The 23,519-nt window shown below is 48.0% G+C and overlaps 1 protein-coding gene across 1 annotated transcript in view; it reads left to right on the top strand.

The window, feature by feature from the left end:
- Cds1 (CDP-diacylglycerol synthase 1) overlaps positions 1-22,125 on the top strand; it is a 60,566-nt gene extending 38,441 nt beyond the window's left edge. Inside the window, exons 6-13 of the mRNA NM_031242.2 lie at positions 7,253-7,311; positions 9,046-9,128; positions 10,316-10,403; positions 13,016-13,084; positions 14,955-15,107; positions 16,581-16,700; positions 18,461-18,564; positions 21,494-22,125. Of these exons, the coding sequence (NP_112521.2) occupies positions 7,253-7,311; positions 9,046-9,128; positions 10,316-10,403; positions 13,016-13,084; positions 14,955-15,107; positions 16,581-16,700; positions 18,461-18,564; positions 21,494-21,623 (806 nt within the window). The 3' untranslated portion in view covers positions 21,624-22,125. The remainder of the gene's footprint in view (positions 1-7,252; positions 7,312-9,045; positions 9,129-10,315; positions 10,404-13,015; positions 13,085-14,954; positions 15,108-16,580; positions 16,701-18,460; positions 18,565-21,493) is intronic.
- Positions 22,126-23,519: the final 1,394 nt, after the last annotated feature.

The raw sequence follows: 23,519 nt of genomic DNA, 5'->3' as shown, positions 1-23,519 counted from the left end.
TAAATATATATATATGTATATATATATATATATATTATATAATAATATATTTAGTGTATATTAATATTAAATATATATATATATTTGCGCATGCCCATAGTAAACATTCAGAAAAACAAATGTGTATTCAGTGGAGCCATCTTGATCTTGCCTTACTGAAGTTACTCTAGAAATTTCCAGAGTATTCAGGCCTCAGCTACTTTCTTAGACAGAGAAGAACAGATTATTCTATAGTTTCCAGTTAATGTACATCAGGGCAGCTTTATACTGGCATATCTGAATCCACCTGTGTCTCCCGACCTGTAGACACAGCTGCTTGCTGTCCAGTGGGCACAGTGTGAGCATGTGTGAGCGAGTGTGAGCGTGTGTGAGCGTGTGTGAGCGTGTATGAGTGTGTGTGAGTGTGTGAGAGGCGGCCACTTCTTCCCATTCCTCCCATTCCTCCCCTTCCTCCCACTGTTGATGGCTGGAGCTCAAGCTTGGAACAGCTTCTGTTGAGCAGAGACAGTGAACTGATTTTCTTGTTTTTTCTGTTTATACATTTACACACTGTCTCCCAACCAACTCCTTTCAGTGATTGTTCTATACAAGAAAGTTTTAGAATCTCATAACATACAGTTACTGCTGCTTTCTCCCCGTAACCCCTACCCCCGTGATGGGCTGATTTCTGCCACAGACATATTTTGCCACAAGCATGAGTAGGGTCACAGAAGCTCATTGGAAAGCCACCACCCATTATTTTGTAAACAAACATTGAAGTGCTTCCCAGTGCTAGGGTCCTAAGTATGGCCACCCAGAGAGCATGAAGGCAGGCAGCTGACACCCCGCACCCCGTGTGCAGAGCCCGTGAGTCTTAGGTCCTCCAGTTGACTGCACAAATGCATATGGGCAAGAATTACAGGAGCAGGAAAAGCTCCTTCCCTCCGAGGGAGGCTGTGACTACAGCACCTTGGAGAAGAGGCGACCAGTACATGCTGAGTGCCTAGTGGGCAGGTGTCTGCCATCCATCCCAGGGGGAGGGACCAGCTAGCCGAGCCAGGAGCAGAGCTGAGGGACGATGGCATGACCTAGCCTGGAAAGCACATGCATGCATCTTGAGGAGCTGTCCATGTTCATGGGAAGGGCTTGGACTTCTCCCAGGGAAGATACAAGTAAATCTGTGACTAAGTGAAAACGTGCTGCTGGAAGCAGTTGATCGGGAGACTTGGGGAGGCAGAGCTGAATCGTGCAGGGTTATACTGCAACGGAGGAGTGTAAACCTTAACCAGTCCTCCTAATCCTTTCAAACAGTGCCACTCTGGTGACTAAGCGTTCCAATCCAGGAGCCTGTCAGTGTGGCCTGAAAGTGGCCCTGTTAACTAGAGGTACCAACTATGTCTCTCACTGTGTGTGCCACCCAGTACATTCCTAGAGCTCTGTGCTAAGCCTGCGGGTGCTAAATGACTGGGAGTCTGAGATTGTGCACGGCCATGCACGGTGCTTGGGAGTGTGTGTGTGTGTGTGTGTGCGCACGTGTGTGTGTGTGTGCGTGTGTGTGTGTGCGTGTGTGTGTGTGCGTGTGTGTGTGTGTGCGCGCGTGTGTGTGTGTATGAGGACTGGTGCTTGTGAGTGCTGTCACCTCAGCCTCCTTGCCTTGGCTTTTGTCTTGATGACCCTTTATATTGTTAGCAGAACAGTAAGTCTGACTGGTGGAGCTGGACTTTGGAGCGGTATGGGGAAGTAGGAGGCGCCGTGTTCACATATCTGTACTATTTATTACAGTGTGAAAGGGCGCTGTGAAAACGCTGCTTTTACTGCAGTGATCAAAGGACTTTGGGAAGTATGTCTTTGCAGATATTAAAAGTCATCAAGGACTTTGGGAAGTATGTCTTTGCAGATATTAAAAGTGATCAAGGACTTTGGGAAGTATGTCTTTGCAGATACTAAAAGCAAAGGTAGCAGAGCTGTTTCACTGACATTGAATTTTGTTGGAATAAAATGTAGGCATCGTTGGGTCTGTCCTCCTCACCAGAGGCCATGAAATTCAATGGCATGCATCCCATCATACAAGGAGACTTACTGACTAGGGTCTAGAAGTCATTCTGACTTTTAGATAATCTTGTCACAAAGTGAATTTGACTAATAAACAAAGGAAAAAAGTCAGTGAGACTGAAAATAATACAAGCTTCTGCAGAGCCAGATTTGCATAAAAAAGGAGCATCTGCTGGGCTTGGTGGCTTGGACTCAGGCTGTATAGGAACGAGCAAGTGTGTGGTTGCAAGTCCTGTAAAGACCATGAAAGGTTCAGACAGGTTCAGGGATCTGGGGTGCTGGACCCCAAAGGACATCACCAGCTACAGTCACGTGATCACTCTGAATACATTTATATGTGGTCGTCTTGGTTTCTTTGAAATCCTTAAGGTATTTGATCAGTGTCCTTCGACAGCAATTCTTTTAAATCTCAGCTAACGTGGCTGTTTGCATAGCCTTTAGTTTCCTAATTCCGCCTCTAACCTCTGTGTAAACGGCTCAGCTGTGGCCTCTGACTGCGTTTCAGACATGGCAGAAGTGTGAGTCTTATCAGGTAGCCTAACCCAGCAGAGGATGTCAGTGAGTTAGCAGCGCCTTGTGCAGACCGAGGCCCATCCTCAGGGCTGTTGGGACTGAAGATGCTTAGTCGCTGAGGGTAAATTTAAGACAGATTCCTTGTTCTGTCTTGTCTCCTCAGCTGGACAGGGAGCTCTGGAGTGCTCATGCCTGCCAAGCTCAGTTTTTCTTTATCTTGCATCTGGAATTTTGTAAATGCTTGCTAAGTTTTAAATCGTTAACTCGTTTTCTGAAATTCTGTTTTTGCTTCTCTTTCCCTGGCATGCTGGACAGCGCCCTTTGCTTCTGTCCTTAGCTGTGAGTGTGTCTTCCTTGGGACCTGGCTCTGGCTGCTGCCTGAGGAGTACTTGGGATGGGGTGTAAGATGCTCACCTCTGCAGCGGCACTGAGCCAGGAGCTGTTGCACCAGTGCTGTGTGTGCCAGGGACCTGCTCTAGTGTGCTTTCTGCTGCCGTATAAAGCACTGATCAAAAGCACCTCGAGGAGAAAAGAGTTTACTTGGTTTATGCTTTGTGGTCTCGGAAGCCACAGCAGGAACCTGGAGGTACGGCATGAAGCTGGGGCCATGGAGGAGCATGGCCTACCGGCTTGCTTCCATGATTTGCTTGGCTGTTTTCTCAGATGCTCCAGGACCCCTGGCCTTGGGGTGTCACTGCCCTCCCACACAGACAGATCATTAATCAGGAAAGTGCCCCACAGACAGGTCACAAGCCCCTGTGACAAAGGCAGTGTTCCTCTAGTGAAGTGACCTCTTTCCAGCTAGCTCTACTGTGTATCAAGTTGACAAAAACCTAGGCAGCCTTTCCAGTGAGTGCTGTTGTAATATAACAAAGCCCATGATGTTAATTGGAAACATAGCTATGTAAATATCATTTGCTAGTTCAGAGAAAGGTATGACTGGATCCAGATGCATAAAGTGTGTTTTCTCTATAGTCATTAAGATATCAGATGTACATACTCTGATGTTTTAAGCATAAATTCACATAGTCATGTAGTTGTGAATGGTGAAGTTCATGTTTGTTTTTTAAAAAGAATGCTTTTCTTTAAAAATGTTTAGCTTTTGATGAACTCGCTGTCTTAGTCACTGTTCTGTGCTGTGCAGAGACACCATGACCAAGGCCACTCTTACTGAGTTAGGGGCTGGCCTACAGTTTCAGAGACCTAGTCTATTATCATCATGGTTGGTAGCTTGGCTGGCCTGGCACTGGAGCAGTAGCTGAGAACTTTATCCTGGTCCACGGGCTGAGAGGTGGGGTGGAGGGAGAGGGCACTTGTGAAATGAGAAAGCCAATCCTCTGTGACACATGTCCTCCATTAAGGTTGCACCTCCTAATCCTTCTAATCCTTTCAATCAATGCCACTGCCTGGTGACTCAGCATTCAAATACAGGAGCCTCTGAGGGCCACTCTTATCCAAACCAATGCTCTTTACACCTCCTTCCCTGACGTTAGAGACGGGTGTGGTTCTGAAGTATTTCGTTCTTGAATAACTGTGGCCTGTAGGTGAAAATGCACTAAGATTGTTCTAGATAAAATGTCAACTAGGAAAGTACAGAAGGAGTCTGCTTATCATTCTGTGTGGTGGATTTCAGTGTGAATGACTCATAGCTCATGGTATCCAGAAGTTCCTGTGGCCTTGCCAGGGGGACTGAGGGGTGTGCTTGGGCAGAGAGGTAGGTCCAGTCCCCTGGACATGCAGCTTCAACCACAGACCAGCAGTGCACAGTGGTGCAGACGTCCCATCACTACTTGAACAGCAAGATATATCTACCTGCTGTGGGAGGTGTTTCACCTTCATTTCTGCTGTTGTAATAAACCCCCTGACATCAAGCAACTTTGTCCAGAAAAGGTTTATTTTAGCTCTCAATTCTAGGTCAGTCCATTGTTTCGAGGAAGTCAAGACAGGATCTTGAAGCGGTTAGTCACAGCCTCAGTCAGGAGCAGAGAGAATGCAGCCTGTGTTCTTGTCCTCTCCCCTTCCACCCCATCCACCATCCAGTCAACACAAGACAGCCCACAGGCAGACTCACGGGCCAGCCTGATCTAGAAAACCTGTAGGTTTGCTACTCAAGTGATTGTAGATTGTGCCAAGTTGACAATTAAAAATAGCCATCGTGGTTTATGGTCATTGTTACCAAAGTAGCACCAGTTCATTTAAACTGCATCACACACACACACACACACACACACACACACACACACACACACACACGCGCGCCACATGGTTTTCTTTGTCAAAGATCTTTAGTGTTATTTATCCCCTCCCTCTGTGTTTCCTTCCCACATCCGTCTGCAGGCGAGTTTCCCATGTGCTGCCCCAGCCCATTTTGTCCATTCCCCCTCCACAGTACCTGTGACCCACAGTCCCCCTCTCTAGAGCTCCTCCCCCGACCCCCACCCCACTTCCCACTTTCCTGGTTTCTGCAGTTCCTTCAGATGGTGTCCTCATAGCTGAATACTAAAGCGGAAATCTCTAGTAGGTAAAAGATCTTGTGGCATCTGTCTTTCTGGGCACGTGCGAAGGAGTTGTCTAGCCAGGTTGTAGGGTAGATCTGATTTTCAGTGTTTGAGAATTCTCCACACTGGTTTCCAGAGTGGCTGCACAGTTTTTTGCAGTTCTGCCAACAAAGAGTGGGCCCCTCCCACCCTCGCTGGCCCCTCCCACCCTCGCTGGCCCCTCCCACCCGCTGGCATTTGTTTTGTTTGTTTTCTTGACCTTGGCCTTCCTGCTGAGTCAGGTGAAGTCACAAAGTGGCGTTAGCTTCCATTTTCCTAGTCGAGAAGGATGGGGAACACATTTGGACATATCTCTTAGCCATTTTTATTTCTTTTGAGAACTCTCTGTTCAGATCTTTTGCCCAGTTTTTAACTGGGTCATTTATTTTCTTGACCATTTTGTGAATTCTGGGTATTAATCCTTTACTGGGTAAATCCTTTACTGTCAGATATTCTCTCCTCTGCAGGCTTCCTCTTCACCTGCCGGAGTCTTTCCTTTGCTGTACTGAATGTTTAGTTTTGGAAGGTCCCACTTGTCTACTCTGGGCTTTAATACCTAGGCAAACGGAGTCCCTTTCAGAGAGTATGCTCCTTCCCCTGTGTCCTGTGGGCACTGCCGCCTACATGTCTTCTAGGAGTGTCAGCCTCTCTGGGTCTTTGATCCATTTTGAGTTGATTTGTACAGTGTGAGAGATGTGTCTCCAGTTTGAATTGTCTATATATAGGCATCTATGAATTTGAGGAGTTGAGGGGAGGGGAGGGAAGGAAAATAATAAATACACAATAAAGAAATAAAGAACACACAGACCTAGTCATCACAGCAGGAAAATTTAAAATGAGACTTTTCAGTTGAAGCAGCACGGACTCCATGTCCTCGCCCCTCTCCTTCACCCACATCCTCTCTACCTCCACTCCGGACTGTTGTGTCAGCCTTTGGATGTCTCTACCAGAGAGTGTCTTCTTACCAGCTTTGCAGTCCAGTGAGCAGTTTACTCTGTAGATGGCGGGATGCAGGGACTGTGGCCGGTACCCACCGCCCTCATTTTTCCATAATCCTTACGTGTGGACATTTAAATTCAGTCTTCAAAGCCAGACAGAGGCAGCTGCTGCTTGGCTCTCTGCCCCGAGGAGAGATGCACCCTGAGTTTACTGCCCTGTGTACTGAGTACAGTGATGTAACAGCTAGCATTTCTCTCGTGTAGTGTGGGTCGGTTGACAAAAACAGATTCAGTTTGTGTGTAAGATTCGCCCTAAACCCACCGTGGAGCTCATGCGCTCGTCCAGATTAGGCGCAGATTGCGCCCTGTCGGGATCCGCCCGTGCTGGAAGCACGTCTTTCCCAGGTTGCTGTGTCTGAGCAAGCCTCTCATGCTGGTATGGATTAGGGACTGACTGGACCGGGCGACTGCAGTTGTCATAGGTGTCTGATGCAGTCAAACACTGGGAGAGAAGCCGTTACTCGACAGCATTTTGCCGCATTTGTACCTCTGGTTTGGGACACTTCAAGTTATGCTTTGTCTGAGTGGTGTCCCGTGAGTCCCTGTGGAGTGGCGTGACTTGAGGGCAGGAGCATCTAAGCATTTCTTTCCCTTCTGTGGGCCTCGGTCCCCGTCTGTGAAGTGCAGGTGATGTGGGTAGCTACGTCAAGGACACTGGAAGGATGGAGTCACACAGACAAGCTTAGGCGGGGGCTAGGAACATACGGTGTTTAGTGGGCACTAGTTGCTGTAACAGTGTAGACGTTACCGTACTCTGTGATCTCTCAATCAGTTGACATCTTACGTGGTACGATCTGCTGAACTGAAGATTGGAAATCGGGCCCTTCCCATGCTAGGCAAACACTCTTCCACTGACCTACCGGCCTGCTCATGATAGAGTGATAATTTAAAATTTTTTCAGCTTGCATATTAGCAAGGGACGAATTCATTTCACTAATGTGGGGATAGTGGTTGGATTCTTTCCATGGAATCTATCCGGCACTTGAGAGATTTCAAAATCGTTCCTTTAGAAAACTCCTAAAGCCACTAGCGGAGAGGCAGCATTGGGGCGGGTGATGGCCAAGATGTGCTTATGTGGTGCAGGAAACGGGTCATTGGGGGAAGAGGGATCCCTAGAATCTCATACAGGAGACAGAATCACACACGTCCTCTGTGTCTTTTGCTCTTGGGCAGGTTTCTGCATGTTCGTCCTGAGCTTGGTGAAGAAACACTACCGACTACAGTTCTATATGGTGTGTATCCGCGGCTCCCATAGCCGCACTCGTCCTCCTCCTGTCCTTAAGAGAGAACGGTAAATTAGCTGCTTAATGCCTGCCTGAGCCTGAAGAAGTTTTTCACTTTAACCCCTGTGTTCATAGATATAAAATACTGGAGTTGAAAGGGCTTTGAGAATTAAAACTTACATCAGTTCCTAAAGTGTTATCGAACATTCAAAAAAAAATCCCAAGACCAAATGAAAATGAAAATGGTGTGTTTGGAAGCCATCTCTGGATGGTTGCTAGAGCCCAGGAGGTACCTGCTGTGTGGATTTTGTGGCAGTGGACTTTAAACACCTGCTGCCTACATAAGCACAGTGGCAGAGCGAGTGCCTTTGTGACAGCTGTGGTTAGCCATACAGTCTTGCTGCCTAAGAGTCTTTGTTCGGTTAGAGAAGCAGTTCTGCGCTTCCTAAGAGCCATTACTCTGCACAATGCATTTCTTACTGTCCTAAAGCGAAGCTGAGTTGTGAACCCAGGGTCAGCGAGACTCATTCAGATTAGGTCATTCTTCCCACTCGGCCTTTTCTTAATGGAAACATTCTACAAATTATTATTGCTAAGAAATTTGTAATATTCCTAAATTTCTAATTTCAGGCAATCCTATAGTATAATTCTTAACAAAACACAAAAACAAGCAGGGCAGATTGGAAATAACGAACTCTCATCTGAGGAGCTGGTTCTAGGCCACTATAAACAACAATGCTATGCACACTGGATCTCATGTTTCTGTCTGGCCCGCTTGGCATCCTCTCATGCATGCTTTTGAAATCATCTTAGTTAACTATGAGACTTAACAGAATCAAATCCTATGTGAACAGTTATAGTGACTAATGACAAGGAGAAACAGGTCTGAGCATTTGATCTGTGTATCTGTGGGGCTCCTGAATTCATGGGTACAGGAGGGCCAACTATAAAATGATGCCTTTTGAGTATAAAATACTTGGTTCTTTTAAGTGTATGGCAGTGGAACAGAAGAAACAATCAACAAAAAATACCTGTCTGAAATGAGAAATTATTTTTTAAATAAAAACCTGAATTATTTTAAAAAATCACTTCATAATTGCCAATCAAAATTGTCAGATGAAATCATAGAATTATGACTGCTTTTGGCTCACTCTGCCATAGTAATTGTGAGGGACAAGGGAGGGGTGGGGAAGGAGCGCTGGGTGAGAGACACGGCAGAGGGCTTTGAAGGGTTGACATCGCATAATGTCATTGAACAGACATGAGAAAGATCAGCTTTCAGCATGAAAACACGGAACTTAAGGGCAGTTGAATCCAGAGAGTTTTAATTCTTCAAAGCTAGAAGTAACTCTCTGCACGGAGAGGTTGTCACAGTAAACCCAGGGAAGAAAGCAGCCTCAGTGCGTTACCTGAAGTAGTGAGCTGCCAGACCGCTCTCCACACAGCACAGCAACTGTGGCTTCTCGGTCGTCCACGGGGAGTTTCCAGAACATAGTGTATATCTCATGGTATTAGCGTCCCGGGTTTATCTAGGAATCACGGCGGTTTTGCCCGTGATCCTCCTTTCAGGGCTCTAGTACGAAGAGTGGGAAGGACTAACTTCACTTGTTTTGCTTGTATGACCTTATTATACAAATTCTGATCAGAAGTCATGGCAGAAAATGTGTGTTTCAAAACTGCTCTTGCTCCTTGGCTGCCTGATGAACTGCGTTGCTAACCCTTGTGTTGTTGGGCTATTAACAGTTCGCATGGACTCACGTCACTTTACTGATAACCGTCACTCAGTCACATCTTGTCATCCAAAATCTGTTTGAAGGCATGATATGGTAAGGGATATGCTGCGTTATGCTGTGTTCTGTGTTTGTGTCCTGCCTTTCAAGCCCTAACTAACACAGGCAGTAGCTGTCCTGTTTCCATAGCAACACTTGGTCCGCCCCAGCAGAAATTACTGGATTTCACTTACTGTTTGACAACTGAGCACACAACGCCCCAGTAAGGACTGCAGTCCTTTAGTTCAAGTAAAATGCATTTACGCTTTCGCAGCTAATCCATCCCAATGCTACTTTAAAAACAAACAAAACAAGGGTGGATGCTATGTACACAGAACGCGAGGTGTGTGACAGTTGGCTTTTAGAGCGCAGGCTGGAGAAATCTTTTCTCCGGGTGACCTTTGGGTGGGGTGACTTGTGGGGAAGAGCAAGCCTCTAGATCGTTGCTCGCACAGAGCCGTGAGCTCCTCAGCACTGGGCTTTGCAGGTTCAGAAAGCATTTTTATTAATTAATTAAAAGTTATCCAGCTTAGTGGTGAGAAATGAACTGGGATGGGGAGGAAGCTTGGTAAGGTTCTGTGGACCCGAGTGTGTGCAGTGAAAACCGGTCCCTCCCCAGCCCACCAAAACGTCACCAACTAGAATCTTCTGGAGCTAACTGGAATTTTGCTAGGATAGGTTTTACCCCCTTACAGTTTACCAAAATGTGCATGTGTCTGTGTAAACATTTAATTCCAGTTTTCGGACAGATGTCATATAAAACCTTTCAGTCGAGGGAGGAGTGTTGCTTATATAAATAGATTCTGCAGAATTGTCAGTTTGGCAGTCATAGGCTAAGACAGGAAGAATTAAAATTATTATTTTCCTGAGAGTTTGCATTAAGAGCTTGAGGTAAACTTATCACTTTATCTGCCTGCACAAGTGGCCTGCGTTTTGCATCCCACAACGCTGCTCTTAGAAGAACGAGGGGTCTTTTTTTAGTTTCTCCTCCTAAAGTTAAAGCATGAACGTGTGTAGCACTAGCACCGGGCTGGCTACTCAGTGTTTCCGGAGCCGTGCTCTCAGCGTCTTAGTGTAGTGGTGATTTGTGGTGTTTCCTGTCTCTCCTGGGCCTTTGCCCTGTGCTGTGCTCTGCTCTGTGCACTGTGATCTAAAGGGTTACCATGTGGGTTCCTTCTGAGCTGTGAGCCGGGTAAGTGTCTGCTGTTTAACCGTGCACTCCTCTCTCTGCTACTGTTTTAAAGGTTCCTTGTCCCCATATCAAGCGTCATCTGCAATGATATCACGGCTTACCTTTTTGGATTTTTTTTTGGAAGAACTCCTTTAATTAAGGTAATGGGAAATGTCAGAAGGGAGCCCTTCCCATAACCTTAGGGCCGAGCCCCAGGGACAGTTCAACCATTGGCACTCTTGGGCGATGGATTTGCAGGGAGCCTTGGAGCTCCTGTAAGCAGCAGCCCACCGCAGGGCAGCGAGATGCCTTCTCAGAGTTTGCTCTCATGTGTTCAGTTGGGTCCTCCATGGGAGCCGGGCTCCGTCTCCCCTGCTCCTCATGCTCACCTCAGCTCCCTGCTGGTTTCTCCTTCCCTGACCCTTGCTCAGTTCTTTACCCCATCCCTGCAAGCCCCACAGCCAGCCTTGACTCTGCTCGCCCTGCCATCTCTCCCTTCATTAAACTTCCCACAAGAGCAGGGCACACATTGTGTGCACAGAGACCGAGGCCATTTAAAGATAAGACTAGAGAGGTAAGGCAAATAGAAAAAGCTCAAGACAGCCAGAGAGCGTCTGTGATAGCCCTTGCTTTGGGCTTGGTGCTGTTTATGGACAGTGGAGGCACGGACATGAGTTAAATCACTCAGATCTCATTTTTGAGCAAGAAACAGGTTCTTACAAAAGAAAGAAAGAAACAAACAAACAAACAAAACCCCCAAGCTCTTCCTGGTACTGATTTAACTGATTAATTTTTGTTTTCTGAGATAGGGTTTCTCTGTGTAGCCCTGACTGTCCTAGAATTCACTCTGTAGACCAGGCTGGACCTGAACATGTAGATCCCCCTGCCTCTGCCTCCTGAGTGCTGGGACTAAAGGGTGCACCACTGTCACCTGGTTTGATTTTTTCCTTTTTGAGAGCTTTTTCTGTTGGGGCTTCCTGCAGGGATCCATTCCATCCTGAGCAGTGGTCAGTGGGCGTCTCAGGAAAGTCTCCTTGGCTGAGGTGACAACAGTTCTGGAGGACGCAGGGGCGCTGTTGGATAAGGGATTAGCTGAGCATTGTGAGGCTCCTGGGGAGCTGTGGGCAGCCACGTGGAACCAGGCTGAGCTGCAGGGCTGCTGGCCTGTAAGGTGCAGATCTCCAGCCTGTTTCCAAAGCTGCGGTGGCAGCACCAGTGAGCATGCTCACAGGCTCCGACCTTGCACGCCATGAGGGGGGCTGTGAGCCGTGCAGAGTCCCAGTGACTGGCTTTGAACACCTTTCAAGTGATTTCACCGAAGAAGTTATTTGCACGGTGCACGACACACGCAGCAGGTTGAGCACCCAGGATGTCTGGTGATCTGCCAGGAGTCGGCTGAGGCTTTCTTAAGTCATCAGCAGATACTTTAAGTCCACTTGACGGCACTAATACAGGCTCTGATTATCCAGAAGGGCATTGGCTCTTCTCTGTGGCAGGATTGTTACCAGGTTTGCTAGGCCGCCAGCTAGTTTGGCTTTGAGATGTCTCAGCTTAAAGGTTAAGAACTCTACCAGGAGCTCAGGAGCTTGGGCTGTGACCCCTTCTCCGACAGCTCTGTCCTTGCGGGTCCCCTTGACTGACAGGAGTTTTAGTTCTTACCTTGAGTGGGCAGCTCCGGGCACTTAGGACCAGACTCAAGTTTTCTCTCCTTATTCTACAAAGTTCATGACTTACCTCCAGATTTTTCTCTCTGAATATCTTGTTGACTGGGAAATGGGAGGCAGACTGAAACATACCCAGTGTCTATTCTTAGAAGCACAATATGCTTCTTTCTCTCTGAAGGTAGATGTAGAGTGTGTGTGTGTGTGTGTGTGTGTGTGTGTGTGTGTGTGTGTGTGCGCGCGTGCGCGCGTGCGTGCGTGCAAGCACACACTAATTTGGGGCTGTTGAATATTTCATTTTGGAAGGGAATCTCATAGACATTGCATATTAGAACTGAGCTGAACATGCAAGTACCAATTGTAATCTTAGCACTTGAGAGGCTGAGGCAGGAAGACTGTAAACTCTAGACCAGAATGGGCTACACATGAGACCCTGTCCCCCTAACCTACCTGCCCAAAATAAGATGACCGGAGTGTCACAGTGCCTGGGCCCTGTTGTATTCCTTATGCCCTCTGATCAGGGGCAGGGCCGCTCTGGTGGTGTGTATTCAGGGTGGCTAACAACCTTATTCCAAGAGGAGCACACAAGTCAAGAGAACATGGTTTCAGTATTGAATTTACAGCCCTTTGAAAGACAAAAAAAAAGAGAAAGGCCTTGAGGCCATTTAACAGAGATGAATAGACATTCGTAATACATCACACACACGGGGGTCTGCTGTGTATTAAGTGCTTCTCAGGACACTTGCTCAGGTAAATTGCAACCATACAGTGAGCAATGGAGTTTTAAATCATTGAAGTAAGAGGAAAGGGAAGGCTGGGCACGGTGGCCCACACCTTCAACCCCAGCACTCAGGAGGCAAACACGGACAGCGCTCTCTGAACTAGAGACCAGCCTAGTACACAGAGCAAGTTCCAGGACAGCCAGGGCTCCAGTCCAGAGAAACCCTGCTTGGAAAACCAGGGAGGGAGGGAGGGAGGAAGGGAGGGAGGGAGGGAGGGACGGACGGACGGAGGGGAAGAGAGAGAGGTACAGGGGTCGGGGGAACTCTAGAGGCCCTTGTGTTCCCAGGTTTGCACCTGCACTAACCCTCCCTCTCGTTTGGTCTCCATAGCTGTCTCCTAAGAAGACCTGGGAAGGATTCATTGGTGGTTTCTTCTCCACAGTCATATTTGGATTCATTGTGAGTTTTATTAGGATTTTAATTGTATTTGTACTCTGAAAACCCATGTTAGATTTTAGCCTTTTTAAAACCTACAAAATCACAAAATGCTAGTAATATTTTTATTAAAATTTACTAAGTAGGTGCCCATAGTCAGTCATTCTCTGCGTTTGATTAGCGTGGTCTTCTCAGATGCCTGTCCCCCTCCCCCAGTCTGCTGCCCCCCTCCCCCAGTCTGCTGCCCCCCTCCCCCAGTCTGCTGCCCCCCTCCCCCAGTCTGCTGCCCCCCTCCCCCAGTCTGCTGCCCCCTCCCCCAGTCTGCTGCCCCCCTCCCCCAGTCTGCTGCCTAAAGAAGTTTCTTTGGTGACAGGTGAGAGCCATGTTTACCTGTGGGTCTAGGACAGGCTGACACCCCACTAACGTCAACATTCAACCCCAACACCTTAGGCTCGGGGAACATCACTGAGATTGTTAGAGCCAGAAGACAGGGTGTCTGCTATAAGACCATGTCAGATTTTCAAGACTAGTCCCTGAACATTGATATAAGTTGATATAAAGTTGATGTAGTTGATATAAAAATATTACATCTAAACACAGTGTAATCACAACAGTGAAGCTTCCGGAGGATAAATTCATGAATAACTGGAAATGTGGCATTGTCTTGTATGGGGAGACTGACCCTCAATTTAATTCTTAAACAATTAATTCTCAAGATTTTAATAAAATTTGGGGGAAAATAAAGCAAGGTTTGAGGTAGAACATCAGTACTCATTGATACACACAGAAGATCCTACCTAAGGCCTGTGCATCAAAGGTAAAATACCACGTTAAATGATACTGTGAGAGTTTGTTATTTAGCAGCACAGTACAGAGACCCCATCATTGGAAGGAGCAAAGATCTGGCCCTTGAACGGGACCTGCAGCCAGGGGGACGCTGGTTTGCAACATCACACTTGAGTTTCTGCTGATCTTGAGCAAAAGGACGGGGTGTGTGGCTGGAAGGGAATTTTATGTAGCAGCTTGAGTGGACAGAGGATGTTTTATTATCCCACGTTCCATGGCTGAGGACAGCTCATTTTAAAGGCTGTCCTGGGCGTTGGCTGGTAAGGGACAGTGGCATCTTACCTGCACTGCTGTGCCCCCTTTGCTCAGTGACTTTGTGTCAGCCGACGAGCTTAGTGCGAGCCTGTGTGCAGCAAGCCCCATATCTCTGTAGCCCACTCCTTTACTGATAGTCCTAGCCTCTGCCAAGGGTTACTTTGTAGACTTTTAAGACGTAAGGTCTTGGGCTGACAAGATGGCTCCACAGGTAAGGGCTGTTGCTCTGCAGATCCTGGGGGCACAAATTTGATCCCCAGAGTCCACATAAAAGGAAAAGTCCATACGGACTCCATAGAGCTGTTTTGAGGCAAGCACACATCTCACACACACACACACACACACACACACACACACACACACACACACACACACACACTTAGAGCAGTAAGAAGATAAATTGGAAAGTAAGATCCCCTAAAATGCTCTTTTTTTTTTCTTTTCTTTTCTTTTCTTTTCTTTTTTTCGGAGCTGGGGACTGAACCCAGGGCCTTGCGCTTGCTAGGCAAGTGCTCTACCACTGAGCCAAATCCCCAACCCCAGTAAAATGCTCTTTTAAGACTGCATCAGCCCCGCCCCTTCTTAGGCTGTACGGAGATCTCACTGCTTTCAAAAGTTCTTTCATTCTCTGAAGGTCTTGGAAGGCTTTCCCTGGGACCACCCTGGCCTTCTACCGTGTAACCGTGTAGCCGTGTGCTCGTGAGGGACACCCCAGCAGGCATCCGCTGTGTCCTTCGTGCCACATGGTTTCCTTTAACCTGGCATTGTCTCGAGCTCTTGCTTTGCTCCTCAGGCTGCCTATGTGTTGTCCAAGTATCAGTACTTTGTGTGCCCGGTGGAGTACCGAAGCGACGTCAACTCCTTCGTGACAGAATGTGAGCCCTCAGAACTGTTCCAGCTTCAGAATTACTCCCTCCCTCCGTTCCTACAGGCAGTGCTGAGCCGGGTGAGACAATCGTCCCTTTAACATGGTTAGAGCTGTCCCGCCCCACTAAGCTGCCTTTAAAAAGAAGCTCTGATTTTTAAAGAAAGATATAGAGGTGGATTGTGTGTGTGTCCTCTTCAAGTGGATGTTAACAGTTCAGGGTATTTGTTTGTATAGTAGGAATTTATTTGCATAATGATTTAAATACTGGTAGCAATTTCGTTTGTGTTGTCTAAGTGTTTTAAAACATTTAAAAATAAATTAAAAAAATTTTTACAAATAAATGATTTGAATTAAAAATCCCATGATTCTGATATGATTCAAATCAGTGTACAACTCAGTTAGGGCTCGTCAGATGAAAGAACCCTTGGTTTTAGGGTTCGTTCCTAATGGAGTCACCTTCTAAACAAGTCTTCCCACCGCCACCTGTAAGCATCTCGGAGGCGTCACTCCTGAGAATGTTTGCCCGCTCCCCACGGCACCCCTCTGTCTGTGGCTGCATAGCTAACATGGGAAGTAGAATGGGCTGTTTTCTTATGCGGGAAGAGGAATCACACTGTCCTGTGGGACAGTCTCTTAATTGATGATTGATGTAGGAGGGCTTAGGATGTGGATTCCAGACATTTCTCCCAACATCCGTGCTTACTACCAATCACATGCTAGAAGGCCTGAGCTAGAACCAGCCATGCTGTTGCTTTGAGAACAGATCTGAACTCTGTGGGCTGAGCGTCTTTCTTGGACCGTATTCATCGCATGCTGTTTTTAATTATTTAAGGGGGAAAGAACTTTAGACTTCGATGATTTGAATGAAGTTTTGTTTGGATGATTTCCCCGTGTCGTCTGTGATCATTCATTCATGCTCATTTCGACAGGTTTTGTTTCATTCGAGACAGCGTCTTACCGTGTATAGTTCAGGCTAGCCTTCAACTCGAGGTATTCCCGTGTCAGCCTCTAGAGTGCCGGAATAACAGGCTCATACCAATACCCCTTGATAGCATTTTTTAAAAAAGAATTATTTATTTCTTGTATGTGAGTACACTGTAGCTGTCCTCAGACACACCAGAAGAGGGCATCAGGTCCCATTACAGATGGTTGTGAGCCACCATGTGGTTGCTGGGATTTGAACTCTGGACCTCTGGCAGTCAGTGCTCTTAACCTCTGAGCCATCTCTCCAGCCCCCCTTGATAATGTTTTAAGAAACTTATTTCTGTGCGATTCCATAGCTTTCAACTCAGTTTTGGCAAGGAAGACAACTTGTTATTTTCATCATTTGAAATTTGATAGTTATAAAATCTACAGGTGTGACCGGGAGGTGGTGGGTGTGGGGCAGGGGGTTGGCCCAGCATGAGACTTCTGTGGTAACAGGTTTTCTCCTGTGGTCTTCAAAGTTTGGGAAGTCAACAAAAATGTGGCCTTCCTTGACTCCCATGTCTGGTGCGGTTCCTGGGTGAGTGCAGGGTTAATGGGCAGGTCCCCTGTGCTTTCTCCCCTCAGGAGACCGTGAGCTTGTACCCCTTCCAGATACACAGCATTGCCCTTTCAACATTTGCATCACTGATCGGCCCATTCGGAGGCTTCTTCGCCAGTGGATTCAAAAGAGCTTTCAAAATCAAGGTGAGTATTTACATTCTTGGTCATGCTGTCTGTCATACACATAATTAGGAGCTATATTGTCATTGCGATGTCATCCACAAGCCCCAGGGAAATCACACCGTGCTGAGATCTCAGCCTCGCAGAGGCGCTGGCTGGCTGGTTTGAGTGTATTTTCCTTATGGAAGATTTGGCTATGCCATGGTTGTTCATTTTGAAGTCTTAGCGTCTTCTGGAAGTGGAAAGCCCCCTCATTGCTGATGTGAGGGGTCAGGAATCTGTTGCAGTTTAGCATTTCCCAGTCTTCCTGAGGGCTCTGCAGAGGACCTTTTGGAGGGGAGCGAGCTCCTGCCTGTCCTGCAGGCTAGGGGGGTTTCAGACTTGGTGATGTCAGGCTTGAAAGGACTTTCTTCCACCACAGCGTTTCCCCCCTAACTGTGCTGCATGAAGCTCGCCCCACAGACACGGCCGTGACTGTCTCAATAAAACCCTGTTGATAGGACATACTTGCGGGCTGGATTTGGTTTGTGGGATCTGGTGGGCTGGTTCTGGTCCAGAGAATTACAGTTGTCCCTAAGCTTTAGAGGAGCTGGGTCATCCAAAGTGGCGTCATCTCAGTCCTCTGCCCTTCAGTCCTCTGCCCGCCTGTACCATGTTAAGGTGGAATTGGCTCATTAAGGGTAGCGTGGCTGTTGGGATGTGGAGGGAAGGCAGCTCTGAGGAAGCTGTTGAAGCAAGTGCAAGGAGGAGGTGACTTGTCAAAGTGGGGATCGGACAGAGCAGCTGTGTTAGAGAACGGTTGAGCACACAGTGTTTGGAAAGTTGACCGCACAGGCCTTAGGCTGACCAGGGAAACAAATGAACTCAGGGAGCCTCCGCCCTGAGGAGGGCTGTGGTGGGTGGAAGGCAACATGGGAAGCCTACAAGGTCCCTGGCCTCGATGCTCCCTCCCTGGAGGGAAGGGTGCGGAGCAGTGCGGTCTGTGGTGACTGCCTTAAAGAGTGGGGTCAGGCTACCGTGGCTCCCTCATGCTTCCCAAGCAGAGACTGACGAAAGAGCTGGCAAAAAGTTGTCACAGAGCTGCTCAGTTACTGTTTTAAATGGAGAGTAGGCATTTAGGATGCCATTCTAAAAAGGCTCTGAGGGTCTGCACTGAAGGGAGAACTTTTCTTTTCACCCTGAAGGTGCACTGTTGTGTCCTTGTGCTAGGTGCCCAGTGTGCTGGAAGAGCCTGGAGTCACCTCTGTTTTCAGGCAGCAGCCTCCGTACCATCACCCTACCATTACCCGCCTCTCTGCAGGCTACTTAAGACGGTGTTCTCAGGGAGCTGCTTGTGTTTACCTCAGTGCTTGCAAAGACTGTTTGTCCCTGGAGTGACCCAGAGCAAGAACCTCTGGATAAGCCGGAGTCGGAAACGCCTGAGCATAGATGGAGCACCAGGGCGGACCCCGCATAGCCACGGCCACGCAGGACGTGGGCGGTCATGAAATTAGAGAAGGATGCTTGACAGACGTTCTATTTAAAATTTTCTTAATGAGAAAAGGCGCTAGGCTTAATTAATATTTAGTGTTATTTCAGTGCTGCCGACCTGTTCAGAAATCATTAAATGGTGAGTAGAGATTTGGAAAATAACGTTTTAATTTGTTGGTTGTATTCTAATTTATCTGTATTTGTTGGGAAAACGAATAGTAAAGTTGTTTTCCTTATAAGGTGTATAGCACTGATAACATTAATCTGACAGAACTTGGCATGGGTGATTTGTTGCACATCGTCTGTTTCCACAGGACTTTGCAAACACTATTCCTGGGCATGGAGGGATAATGGACAGGTTCGATTGTCAGTATTTGATGGCGACGTTCGTGCACGTGTACATCACCAGCTTCATCAGGTACTCTTCTGTTAAAACAAATGAAAACTGTTCATGGCATGATTCCCGGGATGTCATCGGTTAGTTTAACTGTTTCTGTCAACAGTCGTTTATGTCAAGTTAAATGGACTCATAGCTCTGCATAGCAGGGTTCAACCTCCATTGTTTTTTAAAGCATCTGAGCAGCCTAAACGTAGTCTGTACCGTGATTGTTAGCAGGACTCGATTAAAAGCCCAATATGAGGACCCAGCTAATGTGCCTCATGCTGGGTTCAGAATGAGCGACTGCATTTCTTACTGCCATTGGTGGGAGACATTCTCTGACTGCCGTTAAGGAGGAGACAGTTCATTCAGCCCAGCTCTGCCTGAGTGTCCGGTCACAGTCACAGGATGCTCTCAGTGTGAACACGATAAAGCAAAGTGAACCCCTGTCCTCCGTCCGCACTTCCTGCAGAGGGATAGGAGGGTCGGAAGAGAGTAATAACGAAGTAGTCTTGATGGTTTCAGGAGCCATGGCAAAAGCGAAGCAGGTGAGAGATTATGGCTGCTCGCGTGAGGGGGCAGGAGAAGTGCTGCTTAGTCTCTTGTCACTGATGATGAATGTTTCAGATCTGCCCTATAGTGGCAGCATAGCATGGAAAAAGTGGACTGGAGTGAGTTAGTGACTTAACGTCCATGGTCTTTACTAGGGCCCAGAGGGCCTTGGAAAATGTTTTCATCAGTCATTTAGAGAGAGACTTACATTTAGGAATTCATAAATGCACAATTAATCTGTAGCCATAGCAGCATGAGAATTTCTGTGTTAATCTCATGGTGGAGGACGTTGCCATCTTACAATGCCCCAGCTGCGCTCACCTTTCACAGTGAAGACCTCTTCCCCTGTGTGGCACGTCTCCTCCCTCACTGATTCGTACGCCCCTTTCTCCATTTGACACACTGGTTAGTTAGACACATATTCATTGATTCCACACAAACCAGGACATTTTTGTTCTTCCTCTCTGCTCACTGATCTTCACCTTAGATCAGATGTGGCTGAAAGAAGCATCCCATGCTACCTCTTAAGTTTCCGAAGCTTGCTTCATGGACTACCACGTCACTTCCGGCCCATGCGGTGGGAGTCCACAGACAGGTGAAGTTCACCTCGCAGGCCTCAGGTGTACGATGGTGTCTGTGGGACTAAGTTCTTCTCAGTGCTCAGTGTGGCCATTTGAGTCCCAGGTGCTTGTCCTCCACCTGAACAGAGAGCCAGGGGTCTCCTGCGGGTGGCGACCACAGGCCATTGCTTTTCCTCCTCGGGTAGAGCATGGACGCTTAGATCCTCTCCTTTAGGCTGCATTGAACACATTACCTTAGCCCAGCAGCCTCTCTGTGTGGTTCCTCATTTGGTCACGTAGTATTGTGGCCATCTTTACTGCCTCTCCCAGCCTGCTCCGTTGATGTCAGGATGGCTCCAGAGTGTCCTTCGGGGTTTACATGCTGTTTCTCTATCTCTTTGTTTTTAACATCCCCTTCTGTTCATTTTAACAGTGTCTTTCTCTTCTCTTCTCTTCTTCTTGTTTTATTTTTTATAGCCCCAACTGACCATTTTTGTCTTTTGCATTGCATTTCTTTGTTGATAGATTTTGGTACTAGTAATTTATAGTTAAATCCCTAAAAACAAAAACAAAACCCAAACCAACACAGAGACAGAAGACAGCAGTTTCTAAGGCATTAGTTCGCATTTGTTGTTTGAGAGGGCTCTGCCTGTGCAGTCCGTGGCCGGGCCATGCTGAGCTGCTCCTGTACTGAAAGCGGATCCTTGACCTATTTGGGATCCAGAGAGCGGAAAGCGCTTGCTGACGTCACTTTCCATGTAGCAGAGCTTGTGGGGATGTTCCTCTCTCTGTGGGCAGTCGCTACTCTCATGCCAGGGAATGTAACAGGCCAAGCTGGGCTGTAATGTGAGTGGACTCTGGCTGTGAGGGGCGCATGGTCACAGGTCCTGCCAGCTTGTCTCGAGACTGAAGGGGACCAGGGGATGGCTGCCCTGTGCTCCTGAGCCGCTGTGGCAAGTCAGTGGTTTTCAGAGTAAATTGTGCCTCTGTTCATCCCAGTGTGATAATTACTCTACAGAAAACACTGCTTCATTACTGGAACTCTTTAACCCACACTGACCTGGAACTCACTATGTAACCCAACTCACAGTAATTCCTCTGCCTCAGCATGTCCAATGCTGAGCTTACGGTTGTGAGCCACCATGTCTGTGTGATTTCATGTAGCAGGGTTTTAGAATTGTACGTATGCGGATATGTTGGGCCCTCCAGCCAGCCTGTGGGAAATTGGGTTCCTGAGACTGTGACAGGATTACCAGAAGCCAGGGGATTCTGCCTGGAATTCTCCAGATCTTTGCGCCCCAGATGAGGTGCACACTGCAGGACTGGGGCGGGGTCTTGGAAGAGTGGACCCAAGGGGCACTGCCCAGCGGTCACACAGCTGCCCCTGGGCTCCTTCCTCCTGAGTGGGCAGCTGCTGCTGCATCAGGTGGGCGAGGGCGGGGCTTGCTGCTTGGTGTCCCTAAGATTTTGAAGACGGCCCTGACATCCGGGGTACATCCCAGGTGGGGCTTCGGTGGAGGATATTTCTTCAACAAAGTGCCTTCCACGGTCTGTGAGTCTCTCAGAAGCTAACATTTTACGTTTCTTCATGTGCCTCTTTTGGGTTGGTCCTGTGTCCACTGCTCTGAAGGTTTGTTCTCTGTCAAGTTGTCCTGTGAGAATGTCTGTAGACCTCAGATCTGTTTCCTCCACGTTCACTCTCCGTGGACCTCAGGGCACAGGGGTTCGGCCCCTTGGCTCCCCTCTCATGAGCCCTGGACACTCGTGTGCTCTGTGCAGAGCTGTGTCAGTTCTGTAAATGGGTTTTCTGAGTGTGCTCCAGCCGTGTGACCCGGTCTTCTCTGCTTCATCACCAGGGGTCCGAATCCCAGCAAAGTGCTCCAGCAGCTCCTAGTGCTTCAGCCAGAGCAGCAGTTAAACATCTACAGAACCCTGAAGATACATCTCACGGAGAAAGGCATCCTGCAGCCCACCTGGAAGGTGTAGCTGTCCTGAGGGGACAGACTGCTGAGGAGGAAGGAGCTCACAGAGCAGCTCCGACTGAAGTCTTGCACTGAGCCAGCCTGGGGCTAGAAACTCAGTAGATGCAGGTTTTGCAGATACGAATGTTTCTCTTTCTCTGAAATTACTGTGAATATTTAACAAACACGAGATCTGAGACGAGTGCGCATCAGTCGCCGCCGTGAAAGATCCGTGCTTTTCTAAGATGTATTTTCCAATGTTAAGTTCTCCGCCCTTACTGGCCGGGCTCCATGATGTAGGAGGTTTAAAGAGTCAAGCACTGTCACCTGAGGCTGAGGCCCCCTTAGGCTCGTGCCTGGCAGTGTGATCCTTCTCACAAACACTGACCTTTGCACTGACTGGGAGCTGCCTCTCTGTGGCTGGGGATGCTCAGCAGGCACCCTGGGAAGCGAGGCCTAGGGCTTCCTCCTCTACTGACCTCAGGCATTTCTGCAGGCTGAGTTAGATTAAAAAAGAAAGAAAAAGAGCGCTTGTCCACTTCTCTCTCTTCTTTTTGTTTGTTTGTACACACCAGGCAGGCGCCCCACTCCTAGGCTCTGTTCCGGCTGGACCGACTGCCTACTTTCAGAGAAACAGCCATCTGCCCAGTGGAAACACCCTGGTTTTAAGTAGTTTCAAACCAAAAGGTAGAGGCTGAAACTTACCCCACTATTGATTTGTTTAAAAAGAAGGCATCAGAATCCATCTCTGATGAAACTTTTGGAGAAGCACGTAACCAACTTCCCAAGAGACTCAGAGTGGGTCCTGCTCCTCCACCAAAACACCTCACCCAGGACGGTGGTGCTGTGAGCAGGGGTGGAGGCTGAGTCGGCAGGCTGCCTGGGGTGAGCTGAGCACTGCAGGCGGTGCCAGGCCTGCCTCCATCTCTGTGTACAGCACACCTGGAGACGAGGGTTTTCCCTGAAGACCCAGCTCAGAGCCAGCCCCCTGATGGCAATTAACCTCTGTCACCTTGCACTTCCTGTCATGCCATGAAAACCAAGAGTAAAGATCAAGCAGAAATAATAGCCATGAAGCAGAAAAGCACAGGAAAGCCACGCCCTCTTTTGTAGGTGGGCAGGGCACTGTAAACACTCTAGCCCATCACAGCACCGTTGTTAACTAAGCTGCCTCCAAGTGTGCTCTGCAGCCATATTGAACCAAATGTCAGGGTCACCCGCAGAGATGACCTAGTTCTCCAAGCTCAGCACCGAGAGGTGGAGAAATGGAGACACCATAAAGGATAATTTGGTCATGAAAGAGTAAATATTTTTGTTTAAATTAGAAATGGATTCCAGTCACCACATTTCCTTCCCAGTGTGGATGAACCCACAGCCATCCTGGGCTCTGTAAGCACATGGCGTATGTGTGAGCATGGCAGACGCTGTGGTCCTCAGTCCCAAAATGCCACTGTTGGCCCCTAGGTGACTTGTGACCCTGGGCTCCATTCAGGCTGTGTCCTCTGCACGCAGGCAGCCGAGGGAGCATTGGCCACATTACAGTGACTCCCTCTCAGTCAGGACACCGGGGAGCTGATGTCAGCTTCCCTGCTTTTGTTTGTCCCGCGCCCTGCCCCAGAAGTTGACCATGACCCAGTTGCAGGCACCGAGGAAGCTGAGAGAAGCCTTGTGATAGGATCATTCCCCGAGAACAGGGCAGTTTGCAAAGGTGTAAAGGATGCCTGGGGACAGGGTGGATTCTCCTTACCCACCGTGCTGTCCAGGCGTCGTGAGGGGTTGCGAGGCAGAATTATGAGAGCATTATTTAATACACGTATTAAAAGTCAATATTCTTCTAAACAAAGGATGAAAGCAGGTTACGGCAAAAGCTTTTCTTAAATAGATTTTCTTAGAGCTGGGTGTCCATTACGCCATATTAAAA

The sequence above is a fragment of the Rattus norvegicus genome, chromosome 14 (assembly GCF_036323735.1).
Source record: "Rattus norvegicus strain BN/NHsdMcwi chromosome 14, GRCr8, whole genome shotgun sequence".
NCBI classification, from domain to species: domain Eukaryota; kingdom Metazoa; phylum Chordata; class Mammalia; order Rodentia; family Muridae; genus Rattus; species Rattus norvegicus.
The sequence above is the reverse complement of the archived record's forward strand: the minus strand, read 5'-3'. Positions and strand labels throughout refer to the sequence as shown.